Source organism: Triticum urartu, chromosome 5A, assembly GCF_056163025.1.
Source record: "Triticum urartu cultivar PI428250 chromosome 5A, HENAU_Tu73, whole genome shotgun sequence".
In the NCBI taxonomy this organism is placed as follows: domain Eukaryota; kingdom Viridiplantae; phylum Streptophyta; class Magnoliopsida; order Poales; family Poaceae; genus Triticum; species Triticum urartu.
This window is the reverse complement of record NC_141877.1, coordinates 610,135,508-610,152,460: the sequence shown is the minus strand read 5'-3', so window position 1 is coordinate 610,152,460 and position 16,953 is coordinate 610,135,508. Positions and strand designations below refer to the sequence as shown.

Here is a 16,953-nt window from a genome sequence, read left to right as displayed (position 1 = left end):
TGCGCATGATATGTAGAAATTCCTCTTCCTCCCCTTTAAACAGTTCGGCCAATATTTTGGGCAGAGCGACGGGGGTATCCGGACCCTTCCGGCCGCAGCGAGAGGTGTCATCTTCCCCGTTGTAGTGCCACATGGGGAGACCTTTGTACTGGAGTGGTTGAACCCCCCGTACTATGGAAGTCGCCATTACTTCAACTATTGATAATCCGGACTGAGCAAGTGACCTTATCTTGCTCATGAGTTGACGAATTTCCACACTATCTTCCTCCTTGAGGCTCCGAGGGCACCAGCTATGGCGTTTCTTCAAAGGAGCTCTTGTGAATTTGGGAAGCCCCTCCGAACTGGGTCCGGAAGTGCAACGTCCTCAATGTAGAACCATTCGGAAGGCCACTCTTCGGATGCCTTCTTTGGTGTGCCGGACAGATATCCGGTCTCGGCGATGTGCCATATTTCCGCTCCGCCGACTTCAAATATTGACCCCCGTGGTTGCGCGGGATAAGACAGAATAGCTTTCTCCACAATTCGAATTGGGCCTCACAACCTAGGAACAGCTCACAAAGAGCGACATAACCCGCGATATGCATGATGGAGGCAGGAGTAAAGTTGTGCAGTTGGAGGCCATAATACTCCAGAAGCCCTCGGAGGAATGGATGAATTGGAAATCCGACACCTCTTAGCAGATAAGGGACGAAGCATACTCGTTCCCCCCTAGAGGGGTTGGGGAAATTTTCAGCCTGACCCTCGCCATTGAAGGAGGTCAATCCTGCTCGGACAGGAACTAGATCTGCGGGGGAAGAAATCCCTGTGTTTGCAGCTTCACCAGCAGACTGTGGGATACGAAACACCTCTCCCATTCGCCTTTTTCAGGGACACGGGGGTGGGATGAAGAGCTGGGAGCATCAGCCATGTTGGAATGGATTTTTCTGGCATGCTCAGAGGATTTTTCCGTGTGGTGCTGAATGGATCTGAGATTCAATCTCTTTAAATAGACGCTCCTCCTTAATGGCCAGGGTGTTATGTGTAAAATCACCCTGACCTCTCGCCTTCTCTTGACACGTGGAAACCGAAGTTGTTGATACACAAAAACCGAGGGGTTCGACATTAAATGGGAGGCTTAATACATCACTCTGAAGTAATCGGAGGAAGAACCCGCCTTGCAATACCGAAGACAATCTGCGTGCCGGACACCTCGTCATTGAAGTCTGGTTCGAGGGCTACTGAGGGAGTCCTGGACTAAGGGGTCCTCGGGCATCCGGCCTGTTAGCCATGGGCCGGACTGTTGGGCTGTGAAGATACGAAGACCGAAGACTCTACCCGTGTCCGGATGGGGCTCTCCTTGGCGTGGAAGGCCAACTTGATGATCAAATATGAAGATTTCCTTTCTCTGTAACCGACTTTTGTGTAACCCTAGATCCCTCCAGTGCCTATATAAACTGGAGGGCTATGTCTGTAGAGGGCCGATCATAATCATAGTCATACCAGCTAGACTTCTAGGGTTTAGCCATTACTATCTCGTGGTAGATCAACTCTTGTAATACTCATATTCATCAAGATCAATCAAGCAGGAAGTAGGGTATTACCTCCATCGAGTGGGCCCGAACCTGGGTAAACATTGTGTCCCCTGTCTCCTATTACCATCGACCTCAAAGGCACAATTCGGGACCCCCACCCGAGATCCGCCGGTTTTGACACCGATAGCAGGCGTTTCAGTCCAATCCGGCGCGCGCCGCTCAGTCGCTGACATCAAGAAGGCTTCGGCTGATACCATGACGTCGAGTGCCCATAAACGTTCCCGCGTAGTTGGTTAGTGCGTATAGGCCAGTGTCCAGACTCAGATCAAATATCCAGATCTCGTTAAGCATTTTATTTTGAAGTACCCGCGGACGCCGACCAGGGGCCAGGCCCACCTCTCACCTAGGTGGTCTCAACCTGCCCTGTCGCTCCGCCACAAGGTAACAGTAGGGGGGCGTAGGGAACCCAGGCCCACCACTACCTGGATGGAACCACCTATCCTTTCAGCCCCCCCCCCCCACATCGGAATCACTTGCGGGTACTCTACGAGCCGACCCGACTTTAGTCACCACCATGTATCATGTATAATAGTGTAATATGTATATACCCGTGATCACTTTCCGAAGTGACCATGGCCCGATAATATAGCATAGCAGACGGATAAGAATGTAGGGCCACTGATGGAATACTAGCATCCTATACTAAGCATTTAGGATTGCAGGTGAAGGTAACAACAGTAGTAGCATAGCCAGGCTATGCCGCAGAATAGGATTAACCGAAAGCAGTAACATGCTACACTACTCTAATGCAAGCAATAGAGAGAAGGAATAGGCGATATCGGGTTGATCGGGGGGGGGGGGGCTTGCATGGTTGCTCTAGCAAGAAGGAGGGGTCGTCGTCGATGTAGTCGATCACGGGGTATCGGCGGCGGTCTCGAGGTCTACCGGAAAGAAGTAACGGAGGGGGAACACAAATAAATAATAGAGCAACCAAAGCAACACAAAGCATATCATGGCAATACGCGGTGCTAGGAGTGACCTAACGCGGTACTAGGTGCTACCGGCGAAGGGGGGAAAACATCCGGGAAAGTATTTCAGATGTTTCGCATTTTCGGACAGATGGACGGAAGGGTGAAAGTTGCATGTTCGCTATGCTAGGGACGTGTGGTGAACGAACGGATCGCGTATTTGGATTCGTCTCGTCGTTCTGAGCAACTTTCATGGACAAAGTATTTTCGTCCGTGTTACGGATTATTTTATATGAATTTATAAAGTTTTAAACATTTTTTGAATTTACAGAATTCTTTTAATTCGAAAATAAAACAGCAAAATACTTTTGTCACATAGTGTATTCTAGCGGTAGTGTATGACGGTGGGGCCAGAGGAGTTGGGTTGACCCAGTCAAATGTTTTGACTAGTCAACATATGAACAATGTAGGGGCCACATGTCATTGACTTGGACCTTTTTTTCTTAATTTTATTTTTCTTTAAACTAACCATGGGTCCACATGTCATCTGCTAATTAACTAGTACTACTAATTAGACTAACTAAATTAGTCCCTAAACTAGCACTTTGGGCCGGCCGGACACACACAGCACACACACTCACTCACTCACACCGCACGGCCATGGCTAAGCAACGGCAGCACCGTAAAGCAACAGAGCAGCAGCAACGCATAGCAACCTAAGCAACAACAGCAGCGAGCATAAGAACAGCTGCGGCAACAAGGTGTTTGACAAAATTTTGTACTACATATAGTATGAAAATAAAGAGAAAAGATAATTCTAAAAAAAGATAATTTCTAATAAAGAGTCGTATGAGGGTAATTTGCACAGATAATATATTTTTTACGCATGGAGCAAGGAGTGCCCCTGCGTATATACCTTGAAGTGCCTTTCATCCAAAGTGAGGGTCAATGGGCTATTGATCGGTCAATTAGCTAGGCCAATCATTTAACCTGTGCCTACATGACCAATATGGGCCCATTGATTCAAGTACCATGCATGCACGTGCAGATGCATGAGAAAAACTACCTTTTTTTGCGGGAATTGTTGAGCTTTATTCAAACATTTCCAGCTCCAGCACGGTCAGCCATCAGGCTGGTCACAAGGAAACCGGGAGGGGAGTTCATCCAACAATCAGTCATACCCAATGTGCTTGCATGTTTAGCACACAGGTGAGCTGAAGTGTTGGCCTGTCTAAATACATGCTGAATATCAAAACTAGGAAAAGAGGAGGCTAGCTCTTCGATATCGAGAAGAATAGGCGCTATAATAGAGCGCGTAAAATGTCGTGAGTTCCATAGCTGGACCAACTCCAGGCAATCAGTTTCGAAGACCACTCGCTGGAGACCTCGAAGCTTGCCAAATATGACTCCATCTCGGAGGGCCAGTGCTTCTGCAGTGAGTGGATCCGTGACGTTGAGGTGCGGCTTACTCCAGGCAGCAACAAAGGTGGAGGAGGTTCTTGCCAGTCCACCCGCTCCACTTTTGTTCTCTGTCATTGAGACACTTGCATCCATGTTGATCTTGACATATTCCAGCTCTGGCGGTCTCCAACCAAAACCAGGCATGATCCTGGTATGTTCCAGTGGGAGTTCAAGCAGCATTAAGGTTTCTCTGATGCGTTTCAAATCCTGAGCAGGGTTCAGACTCTCCTTGTCATGTGTGATATTATTGCGTGAGGTCCAGATAGCCCACATGACTGTAATAATCTTTGCCTGATCTCCCTCGTTGATGCGAGAATCGCACAAAATATCCTTACACCAAGTGCTTGGATGTAGTTGTGGCAGTTTGATTTGAAGCCACTGTTTAGCTTCGGGCCAAAAGCTTTGAGCATGGGAGCACTTGATAAGTGCATGGACCATGTCTTCGTCTGCACCCTTGCAGACCTTGCAACGAGCTATGGTCGCAATGTGTCTGTGCCTTAGTGTTGATTCCACCGGTAAAATGCCACGGAGGACTCGCCACCAAAAGACACGAACCTTGGGCAGCACCGAGAGCTTCCATAGTCGAGTCCATAACTGTTTGTCACTCTCTGAAGTTTCTGTGACCGTCCCTTCCTCTAGAGCCAAATGCTCGTTGCGAGTCATTAGAGCACGGTACGCGGATTTTACAGTATAGGATCCCGACCTCTCGTGAGCCCACGCCCAGAAATCATCACCACCTTCCTGCCTGAGAGGTATGTTTAGAATTGCATCAGCATCTGGTGGTGTGAAGTTAGTCCTAATGAGATCAGTTTCCCAAGTCCAATTCTCATTGTCTATTAAGTTTGAAACCATATGGAGAGCGGCATCCCCAATCTGAACTGATGGTCTCAGTGAAAGTTTCCCAGGAAGCCACCGATCAGTCCAAATGTTCACAGAGGTGCCATCACAGATTCGCTTCATTAGGCCGACCTTAAGTGCCTTCCGTCCGGCCATAATCCCTCTCCAGGTAGCAGAAGCGCTCCTTGGCGCTGTGGCACTCATAAAATCAGTCGTTGGGAAGTAACGGCCTTTTAGTATCCGAGCACATAAGGAGTCCGAGTTTGTGATCATCCTCCAGCCGTGTTTACCCAACAGTGCAATGTTGAAGCATTCCAAGTCCCGAAATCCCATGCCTCCTTTGCACTTTGGAAGTGACAGAGATTTCCAGTCTAACCAATGCAAGGATTTCCGGTCAATGGAGCTGCTCCACCAGAACTTTGCCATCGGCGAGGTAATGCTTTTGTAAACCTTTTTGGTCAGCTTGAAGCAGCTCACAGTGAAGGTCGGTATGGATTGGGCCACTGACTTGAGCATAACTTCCCTCACTGCGCACGAGACCATACGCTCGGTCCCCCCATTCATCCTCGATCTCACTCTATCACCAATGAAATTGAAGGATCCTGAGGTGATTTTCCCAATTGCTGTCGGTAGGCCCAAATATCTCTCATTAAAGGCCTCCATAGAAATGCCAAGTACTTCTTTTAGTGATGCTCTCACAGGTTCTGGAGTGTTTGGGCTAAATAGGATGGAACTCTTGTCCCTGTTGACACATTGGCCCGAGCATAGACCATAGACCCGCAAGATATTATTCAGTCTAGCAGCACTCTCCTCCCTCGCTTGCATAAAGATAAGGCTGTCATCCGCGAAAAGCAGATGATTGATCCAAGGTGAGTGAATGCTGACTCGGATTCCTCTATCCACATGAGCTCCACCATAGCTATTGAGTAATGTTGTGAAACCCTCTGCACAGAGGAGAAATAGGTAAGGTGACACCGGGCAGCCTTGCCGTAAACCCCTAGAGGGGGTGAAGTACGGCAAAAGTTCTCCATTCACGCGAACTGAAAATCGGACTGGCGAGACACACTTCATGATCAGCCGAACAAAAGAAGCGCTAAATCCCAGCTTTGACATGATCGCCGCAAGGTAGTGCCATTCTACACGATCATATGCCTTCATCATGTCTAGTTTGACAGCGCAAACAGAATTCTTTCCCTTTTTCCTTTTCTTCAATGTATGAACACTCTCATGAGAAATGAGCACGTTATCCGTGATGAGTCGCCCTGGCACAAAAGCACTTTGCTCCTCGCTCACAATAGCATCAAGAAAGCCCCTTATTCTGTTGACAATGCATTTGGCTGCAATTTTGTATAGTACAGAACAGAGGGAAATAGGTCTATACTGATTGATGCGTTGTGGGTGCCGTACCTTGGGTATAAGTGTGATAGCAGTGTCGTTCATGCTCTCCGGCAATTCGCCACCGCTGAGAAAACCCAACACCGCCGGAATGATATCTTCTTTAAGCAGAGACCAGTGCCTCTGAAAGAAGCCCGCGGTAAAGCCGTCCACACCCGGTGCTTTTGACGGTGCCATTTGGAATAGCGCCGCTTTGACTTCCTGTGCTGTGTAAGGCATGTCAATGCATGTATTCATTTGTTCAGACACACGGACTGGAACCAAATCAATGAGCTCGTCTAGTTGGTTGAAACCTTGAGATGTATATAGAGCTCGATAAAACTGCTAGACTTCCTCCTGATCATCCTCAACTGTTTGGCAAACAGAACCATCCGCACGCTCAAGTCTCTCTATTTTATTCAAGCGCCTCCTCATAGCAGCTTGAGCGTGAAAAAACTTGGTGTTCCGATCACCGTGACGTAGCCACGGTACTCGCGATCTTTGTCACATCCATATTTCCTCCTGACGAAGTGCCTCGCGCAGCTTTTTAACTGTGGCCTTTTCTTCGTCCGAGGGCCCTCTGCCGATAGCCTGACTCCGTAAGCGTTCTAGTTTTGCTCGGAGCTTTTTTATGGTAGCGGTTAGGCTACCAAATTCCTTCGCACCCCATGCTGATAACGTGCTCTGCATGTTCTTGAGTGCGCTCATCACACCGGCCAAGCCTTGCTGACCTGACCCCCTTTGCCAATTCTCTATCACCACTTGGTCATAATCTGCATGTGTTTGCCAGACATCCTCATAGCGAAATTGTTTCGCTCTCCTTGTCCTGTACTTGACCTCATCCGCCCTCAATTCCAGCAGCAGGAAGCAGTGGTCTGATTCGGTCGTACTTATATGTCGCACTCGTGAACGGCCGTACAGGTGAATTAGGTATGGATTCTCAAAAGCTCTATTCAACCTAGCTTTTACATTATCATGGCCCAACTGCCCGTTGTCCCATGTGTATTTTGTCCCCGTCCATCCCAGGTCCTGGAAGAGGCATTCGTCAGTGACTTCCCGGAATGCTCGCATTTGCCATTCAGGCCTTGCCGCTCTCGAGAAGTGTTCCGAAGCATAGAGCGTCTCATTGAAGTCACCAACACACAACCAGGCCGTGTGTGGTATTGCCATCAATGTACGAAGAAACCTCCAACTGTGGTGTCGATCCCCCGCTCTGGGGGCGCCATAGAAACCCGTGAATCTCCATGGGTTAGTGTTTTGATCAATTTTCTGCACCATAACATCAATATGGCCAGAACTGTAGTTCCTGAGCTCAACCTTGACATCGGCTGACCAGAATAAGGCAATTCCTCCACTCAAACCCTTGCTGTCCACCGCAAAACAGCCTGCAAACCCGAGGGTGGTCTGCAGATTTTCTACTCTTTTTGCCGAAATTTTGGTCTCCATCACAAAGAGGAGACCGGGCCCTTCCTGCTTCACAATGCTGCGAAGCTCTCGAACTGCCGCTAGGTTCCCAAGCCCGCGACAGTTCCAACTCAGGCAATTCATTGCGATGGGCAGGGCTGCGCCGCAGCCTCTGCCGAAAGCCCTGAGTTAACCGGGGTAGGTTTCTTCTTCTTGGGAACTCTCTCCCCATCTTCATCTACAGAGGTGTCTGAAGGTTCTCCCCCTGTACTCTTTGCGACTTGTTTTGTAGGTGCAGTTTCAAAAGCCTCATTGGTCAGCAAGGGCAGTTCAACCCTTTTGTAAACATGTTTATTGATCGGTGGTCCTCCCTTCCATTTGTTCTGGTTCCTATGCTTTATGGGGGAGTTTACCTCAGCTCCTTTTCCAGCAGCAGTGGTTGAACCTCTGGTCTCAGCTTTGTTATTCTGATTAGCAGCGTGCTCTCTGGACGTGTTCTCACTGGAGCTTCCTTTTTTGCGCTCATCTGAAGCCCGCGGTCCCTTCCCAAAAGGTAGGTCTTCATTTGCATCTCTGGTTCCCGGGGTCGGGCAATACAGGTCAGAATGGCCTAGACGGCCACATGAGAAGCAGAAGTGCGGGATGTTCTCGTACTGTATATCGTAAGGATCCACACTCTTCCTCCGGGCCGATTCAATCACAATCCAACGCCTCAATGGCTTGCTCACTTCCACTGTGACCCTGGCCCTCAGGTAGCCATTAACGTGATCGAAGTTCACATCAGTAGCGTGCTCATCGATCTGCTTGGCTATTGCAGCACACCACTTTTCATTACGTAGGTTGAAGGGTAGGTTGACAACCTGAGCCCACATCTGAAGTCTGTCAAAACGCAGTTCGGAGGGGCGCATGCACTCGTCAAATTCTGAGAGGATGACTGCGTGTTTGCTCACATGCCATGGCGCCCCTTGCCAAACGCGATTGCGATCTCTCTGGTTCGCAAATTCAGCCACAAACGTATTCTCCCCTACAGATTTGAAATCCAAACATCTAGGGTTTCCTCAAGCCGGACGGAGCGCATTGGTTATGGTCTGGATGTGCAGGAGATTCCTATGCAGCACTTTCCCCGCCAGCAACCACTTCTCCGGCCTACCCTCGTCCGCATCATCCAGCACAGGCGGTGTGGCCTCCTCGTCGGTGATGTCTAGTTTCCCCAAGGCCTCCGCTAGCTTTGCCCTCGCCGCCCTTGGCGACAGGGGATCATTCCCTCTGCCCTGTCCTGACGGAGACGCCATCAGCGGGATCCAAGCCTGTCGCCTCGCCGAGTTTCAGCGCGCGCCGCCGTGTTCCACCCCCAAAACCCTAGATCGCCCTAGGTAGGCGCCCGGGAGTTGCGGAGGAAAAAAGCCATGAAGCTATTTGGAAGCTATTGTAGTAATACTTTTTTGCCCGTATGAGAAAAACTACCTACGTGCTAGCACATGACCAGGACTTGGTACAGCCCGTGCGTACGCTATGGCCTGCCCAGGTTGTACGTGATCCTAGCACCCGGTGTACACCTGTGTCGAAAGATAAACATCAACGCCCGTATCTTAAACGGCTTGGCGTACATATCTCTTCCAAGAAGATCGGGACGGCCGGCTGCGTGGCGTCACGCCAGCGGTCTACCATCTTCATGCCTATAAATACCTGGGCACAACCCACGTACAAAAGGCGGAGAAGGGAGGCAGGGAGCACATCCATCCTTCGTCCACGCACCATCCATCCATTAACCCACGCATACATCCATCCACCTCCAACGCCAACGCAACAAGCAGGAGCAGCCCCAGGTCAGGACTCCCGGCGGGCGCGGCCATACGAGAGAGCTCGCGCAGGCGGCCGAGACTCCCGCATACACAGCAGGACGAGTAGGCTCACCGGAGCCACTGACGAAGATCGCCATCATGCCGATCGTTTTCTCCCAAGGTGAGAACTGCAACTGATCTCTCCCTCTCGTTCAATCTCTTCTCTCTCCGCATCCCACTCCATGGCCGTGACCGGAGCTGCGGCCGGATGGCCGGAGTCGAGGTGGGCCGTCGGTTCCATCTCATCCCATTGAAGACGATCATGCGGCCCCGCCTATGCGACCCCTGGCGACTACGAGCAGGGACCACCGTGTTCGCGCGGCCTCCGGCGCGCCCGCCACTCACGACGATGACGTGCCGGGGTTGGGCGCCCTCGGCACACTCTCCGCGCAAGACGACAACTACCGCGAAAACGGCGACAACGTGTCGGGGCTGCCGCCCATGCGCGCCCCCGGCGCACTCTCCGCACACGATGACGATGTACTGGAGCCGTCGATCGTGCGCAGTCTCCAACGCACCCTCCGTCGCCGAGTCCGCCTGCAACACCATCGTGCCGGGACTCGGCGGCACACATCTTTGAACTCAGTGCACTCGAGTGCGCCCCCTTCTGCTCAGTGGCGGAGCCAGAAATGAAGCAAACCCCGGGTCCAATTTTTTTCGACAACATGAAAAACTTTGGCACTTAAAACTAACTCATACCATTTCTAAAAAAAAACCGATGCAGCGCTCGACGAGTCACGACAACTCGTCATAACTATGGAGGCGGCGCGGCACTCGATGACTCGTTGCTAGCTATGGCGGCGGAGACAACATCCGGCTATGGCCGGAACACGCTTAGGCGTATCTTGCGGCCTCCCTTTTTGTCGGCACGAACACATGTCACACGTGCCGAACGGTGCAAGGTGACGACGTCCTCCACTATTGGCGGCGGTGTATGCGGTCATCGACGGATGTGTGCACATCATGTGTCGCACGTCCATCCACTCCTTCTCCTATCGACATATACTCCCGTGGGGTATACCCCTCGCACTCCCGGTGAATCTACAATGTCATCGACGACGTTCAAGCCAAGTCCAAACATGCATGCTACTTCAACAACTACATCGACGCCGCTCAAGGCCGACGAGGCAAGACGGCGTAGGCGGGCGTGGCCAGAGCAAAGGCCACGTTTTCGACGGCGCGTGTACCACTCAGTACACGGACTCTGCCGCCGCCTTTCACACACCACCATACATGAGGAACCTGAAGCGAAGATCAAAGACGACGACTGCACAGCTTAATCGAAGGTGTCCCGCGGTACTATCCGTGGGAGTAATTAACCGGAGCCTTTGCGAGGCCTCCGGGAACCAGGAGACCCGATCGCTTGATCCCTTGGGAGCGCCAGCAGGCCTCACCTTTTTCTTTTCTTCCTTGTATTTGTGTACTATGTACACTGGCACGCCCGCAACACCTTGTTCCCCGGTGCAAAGGGAGACACTTATATGAAACCCTCTTATCTTTTTGTATGAGCGACGTCTTTCCTTTTTCGTGTCAAACACAGGGAGTAGTAACAGCGAGGACAAGCGGCAGGGGCCACGGCAGCGTGTAGCAGCGGCAGTAGCCGAGCAGCAACAGCAGCGCAGCAGCGGCACTAAAAGGAGAAGAAGCAGCAGGGCGAGCGCGGGAGCCGCCGGTGGCTAGGCGCGGCCGGGCGGAGCAGCAGGCGAGGCGAGCGGCGGGCGAGCAGCAGCGACAGAAGGGGCAACAGCAGATAGAACAGCAGTGGTGGCGCCTAGGAGCAGCAGCACGCAGTGGCTAGCAACCAGTGTAGCAACGAAGCAGCAGCCCAAAGCAACAGCAGTGCAAGGCATAGCAGCAGCGCAGAGCACACACGCACATACGTACGCGTACACGCGAGATCGGGCACGATGGTGAAGGCAGCCTACGACGTCCAAAACAAAGGGGGGATCCGAGGGAGAAGCTCACTGTGAGTCCGTTGGCATGCTCGGGAAGGGTCGGGGTGGACCGGAGCGACGGCATCGACGGCGAGTTGGTGGCGGCCAGTTGAAGAAGATGGCGATGGCATCGGCTACGCAGCTCCTCGGCTCAAGATGGTCCCCGAAACGAACGAAGCCGAGCGCGGAGATCCTCCAGGACGTGTTCCCGAGCGATGGCGACGACGGTGGCCGCGGCAAGAGGGCGAGGCAGTGGTGACCTCGGAGCAAATCGAGCTCGAAATCGAGTGGAAGAGGAGGGGCCGATGGTGGATCCTGGGGGAATGGACGAGGGCGGTCTAGGGTTTTGCGGGGGTGAGTTTATAGGACTAGAGGGGCGACGTGGAGGTCATCCATGTCCAGGGCGCCATGGATGTCTGCCACGGCTCTGTTGTGTGAACAGAGGAAAGTGGAGACAGGAGTAGGTGACCGGCCTGCCTGGCAGGGGCCAGCTGGGCCACGGCCCAGCAGGGGAGGGGGGTTTCTTCTTTTGTTTTAGTTTAGTTATTATTTTCTATTTTCAATTTTATTTTATTTCTTCTTTTCTGTTTTATTAAATTTTTGTTTTTATGAAATACGCAAGTTGTACCTAAAATATTATTAATACTTATGCCACTACCACGATTGACTTGGCACCTAATATAAAATAGTTTGTAATTGTTTATTATTTTATAATCATTTAACTAATTGTTTTCGCTACTATTTTATTCATTTTTTAGTATTTACACATTTTATACAAGTGTGGTTTCTCCACCATTATTACTTAGGATTTATTTGTCCCAGTTTGAACATTTTTGTTTTAATGTTTGAAAACTTTTGATGTTTGTCTTTATTTTAAATTTGAATCATTTTTGAACCATCACGAGATTAACAACAATAACCGAGGTGACGTGGCATCATTAGTGTGAAATTATTGTAGCTTACTTATTCAGGCGTCACAATTCTCCTTCACTACAAGAAATCTTGTCCCGAGATTTTAAGAGGTGGAGTAAGGGGGGAAAGATATGGTTACGGAATTCTAAAGAATCTTCTCGCCTTTGTTTGCTCTTCGAAGAAGTTGATCCCTCTCGTTGATGTCTTAATTTCTCTACATCAATGCACCATGATGAAGTTGTCGTCCTTCCTTCTGCATCTTCACCGTACTTACGAAAAGATAAGGGGGGAAACACGGGAGTTACGGAGCTCAAAACATGTTAGGTACCTGGGGCTATCTCAGTGTACGAGGCATAGAGGCATCTCCCGAGATGAAATTCAGGAAAATCACCTATAGCAAAGTAAGAAGGTGAAAATGGAAGTTTCAAGCGGATAGGCCATCGTTTGTTGCCTGAAACTAAGTGTGAAAGGGGTTCAGAGCAATGGGAATAAGTATTGTGTGTGATACCAGAATAGATCACTAGGCAGGTGGCCCGTGAATTACATACGAAGTCAAGCGTGAGGAATAAATTTGGCAACATGGTGTACATGAGAGTCAGGTTTTGATCCTGGGAACTGTGGGTTATGGGCCCACCATGTGGGTTAAAGCAAGAGGGGCGGCGACATCTTGCATGGTCATGATAGCAAGGCATGTCAGGGAATAGCATGTCAGTTATGTCAGCAACAACGTCGGTACCAAGGGCGAGGGACGAAGAGAACCATTTTCCTGCTCGTTCGAACGAGGTGGACCTATAGGCAAAGTTCTTGTGCATCGGTGGTTACCGAAATGCCATCAACAAAAGCAACAGGGTCTTACTGACACGGTTGTACACCAAGGTGTTTACATAAGCAGAAGAATATTATTACTTAGATCATATAGATCACCAGAAAGGTTAAACAAAACAATGGAAAGGAAAATGTGTTCATCAGATTAAACAGAACAATGAAAAGGAAAGTGTGTTCAAACACATATTTCAGGGGTATATCCTTCCCAAGGGCAAGCAAGGAATGATATTCATGACAGGATATAACGTAGAAAACCCTTTAGAAAAGGGGGAAGAAATTTCATGACATTACCCATACAACGGTGTTTGGATAATTGATAAAAAGAATTTAGCATTCTACTTCAAATGCTCTTATTGATGATCGGAGTAGCACAGACATGCTTCGAGATAGCATTGACATGGTCATCAGGTAAAAATCAGGCTATGGATACACAAAGGATCCATCAGGAACAACTTATAGAATAAGTCTTACAATTTCCTCATGGAAAAAAGGCTAACCTTGCCAAAAAGCAAGCTATAACAATAGGTCCTCCGGCCAGGTGTGTCGGGCATGACATCACCTTACCGGGTCATATAAAGACCCAATGTTATAACTCTTTGAAATATGCTCCAACCATCATATATGACCGAGATTCAGATCTAAATGGTGTCAGTATACCTCAGACTTGGGGTGCCTGAGAAGGAACGATGCAACACAAATTAACGAGATGACATTGTAAGATTCTCGGGAAATGATCTATGGAAGCGAATTCCGAAACAAGAGTTCATCATTAAACCATGGAGAGGATGAGGAGGTGGTTGATGGACTCAGCGACAATTCATCGAGATTTCCAAAAAGATGGATTTCCACAATTATGTGAACATGGAGATAACATTTGTCAGATCAAATGATATATTGATGTATGCTCGAGGAAAATATACACAATTAAACATTGGTTGAAGGGTGCACGCGAGATATGGGCTTAGGTAGCATGATCAATGCTAGAATGGTGATTCAATAACTTATAGTCTAAGAATGAACTATCGATCATTAACTTCAAAGCAATAGAGTTGCTAGCAATTTTGAATTCACACATCATAGTTCAATTGTCGGTATTCCCGTTAGCAACACTACGGGGACCAAGAAATGAACGGAGATGGCGAGAAGTATCACTTGTATCAAGAATTCTTATTAGGTGATGAAATTCTCATGTCATTCTAGAGATAAAAGACGGTAATACTCCAAGGTAAAGAAGAACAAATGTTGGATAGCAAGGAACTCAATGTATAATCAAAAAACACGAACAAGTTTGTGTTGGAAAGAAGGCAAGAAAGTAGTTGATGACAATACAAATTACCGGGGGACCAGGATGGTAATCCCCATCAAAAATTTGATTGATATCCTATAAGACCTCAAATTGTTGATGATGATCACGACACAATTGTGGAGAGATTTCATGAAGATGTAATCAATTGGTGATGACATCAAGTCAAAGGAATGATGAAGCGAAAGGTTATTGGAACCACGGGTATGACACAAACTCGAAATCAAGCTTGCTGCTCAAGGTGAAATGGTATTACGGGGAAGATCGACGTAAGCTTAGCTTGATACGTCTCCAGCGTATCTATAATTTATGAAGTATCCATGCCATGTTCACAATAGTTTTATATGATTTTGGTATGATTTGATTAGAACTAACCCAGATTGACACTCTTTTCAGCAGAACTACCGCGGTGTTGTTTTTGTGCAGAAATAAAAGTTCTCGAAATGCGATGAAAATCAACGGAGAATTTTTCTGGAAAATATAAAAAATAGTGGAACAAAAATTTACCGAAGGGGAGTCCCGTGGGCCCCACGAGGGTGGGGGCGCGCTCACCCCCCCCCCCTGGGCGCGCCCCTGTGCCTCATGGACTTCCTGTGGGGCCCCTTGACCTGTTCTCGATCCAAGCTCTCCTATAAATACCCAAACCTCCAAAAATTAACCTAGATCGGAAGTTCCGCCGCCGCAAGCCTCTGTAGCCACAAGAAATAAATCTAGGCCCTCTCTGGCACCCTGCCGGAGGGGGCCATCATCACCGGAGGGCATGGAGGAGGATCCCGAAGGGGCCATCATCACCATGAAGGCCAAGGACCAAAGGGAGAACCTCTCCCCATCCAGGGGGGCAATGGAGGAGGAAGCACAAGGGGGAGAACCTCTCCTCCTCTCTCTCAGTAGCTCCGGAGTGCCATCGGGAGGGGAATCATCGCCGCGGTGATCGTCTTCATCAACATCATCATCCTCATCTATTTTACGCGGTCCACTCTCCCGCACCCCACTGTAATCCCTACTTGAACATGGTGATTTATGCCACATATTATGATCCAATGATGTGTTGCCATCCTATAATGTTTTGAGTAGATATCCTTTGTCTTTGGGTTGATTGATGATCTAGATTGGTATGAGTTGTATGTTTTATTTTGGTGTTGTCCTATTGTGCCCTCCGTGTCGCGCAGGCATGAGGGATTCCCGTTGTAGGGTGTTGCAATACATTCATGATTCGCTTATAGTGGGTTGCTTGAGTGACAGAAGCATAAACCCGAGTAAGGGGGTTGTTGCGTATGGGATAACGGGGACTTGATGCTTTAATGCTATGGTTGGGTTTTACCTTAATGATCTTTAGTAGTTGCGGATGCTTGCTAGAGTTCCAATCATAAGTGTATATGTTCCAAAAAGATAAAGTATGTTAGCTTATGCCTCTCCCTCATATGAAATTGCAATGACGACTATCGGTCTTGTTAACAATTTCCTAGGACAATTCCGCACACCGATCCATCATTATTCCACACTCGCTATTTATAATATTTAGTAATATATTCTAACTTTAAGATAACAGCATCTACTTTCATATTTTAGCTCTCCGATATCATGCAAATTTATCCTCTTCATACCCACAATGTAGTTTTATTTCTCGTTTCTAGTTGGAAGCAAACGTTCGGTGTACGTAGAATCGTATGAGTGGCAGATAGGGCTTGAGAGAATATTGATCTTACCTTTAGCTCCTTGTGGGTTCTACACTCCATACTTATCACTTCCACCTTTGGGAATTGCTATGATGATTCCCCGCACTTGGGGATTATCAAGCTCTTTTCTGGCGCCGTTGCCGGGGAGCAATAGCGTGGGGTTGATATTCTCGTGTGTGCTTGTTTGCTTTCTTCACTAAGTAGATTTTGTTTTTCCTTTTTTTGTTTCTCTTTAGTTGTGCGTGAAACATACAAAAAAAATTAAAAGAATGAAAATACCAAAAAAAATACTTGCCTCTCATACCTAAAAAGTTTTTTTCAATAAGAGAAGTGATTGGAAGGTTATGCATTGGAGAAGTGAGGGTCGACGTTGAACACTTGTGTTCATGCTCATGAAAACAATGTAAAAAAATTCATGGAAGCTTCTCTGAAAATAATTATCCCCTTGTATATATCCATTGCATTATAAAAATAATGTGCCAAGCTTCGGTTTTAGGATGATTAGATTGCTTGTTTACTATGTTGAGTACAAAAACAGAAACTTTGGCTGTAGCGCGTGATTTTACATTTTTTTACTGGAAAGTCAAATGGGTCTGAAACTTTTTGCACATTAATTCTGTACAAATTTTTTAAATTTTCATATTTTTAAGATTTTTTGGAGTTACAGAAGTTTACTATATTACTACAGACCGTCCTGTTTTTGACAGATTCTGTTTTCTATGAGTTATTCGCTTATTTTGATGAATCTATGGGTAGTATAGGGGGGTATGAACCATGGTGAAGTTTGAATATAGTAGATATAGTTCTAATATGAAATTGGAATAAGTTTGCAACAGTTCCTAAAGGTAGTGATTTGCTTTATTTACACTAACGATCTCACAAAGTTTTTGTTAAAGTTTTGTGTGGA

At 48.1% G+C, this 16,953-nt stretch overlaps 1 protein-coding gene and 1 pseudogene across 1 annotated transcript; both read right to left on the bottom strand.

Moving 5' to 3' along the window:
- Positions 1 to 6,655: 6,655 nt before the first annotated feature.
- On the bottom strand, positions 6,656 to 7,321 carry LOC147973332 (uncharacterized). The gene has a single exon (XM_087524644.1). It carries the CDS (start codon positions 7,319 to 7,321, stop codon positions 6,656 to 6,658), a length of 666 nt encoding a protein of 221 aa, XP_087380770.1.
- Positions 7,322 to 7,695: 374 nt separating this feature from the next.
- Positions 7,696 to 8,847, bottom strand: LOC147973331 (uncharacterized; annotated as a pseudogene).
- Positions 8,848 to 16,953: the final 8,106 nt, after the last annotated feature.

What these genes read in the sequence shown, in the direction of transcription:
- LOC147973332 (XM_087524644.1), bottom strand. Translation starts at nt 7,321, where the DNA reads ATGGCAATACCACACACGGCCTGGTTGTGTGTTGGTGACTTCAATGAG.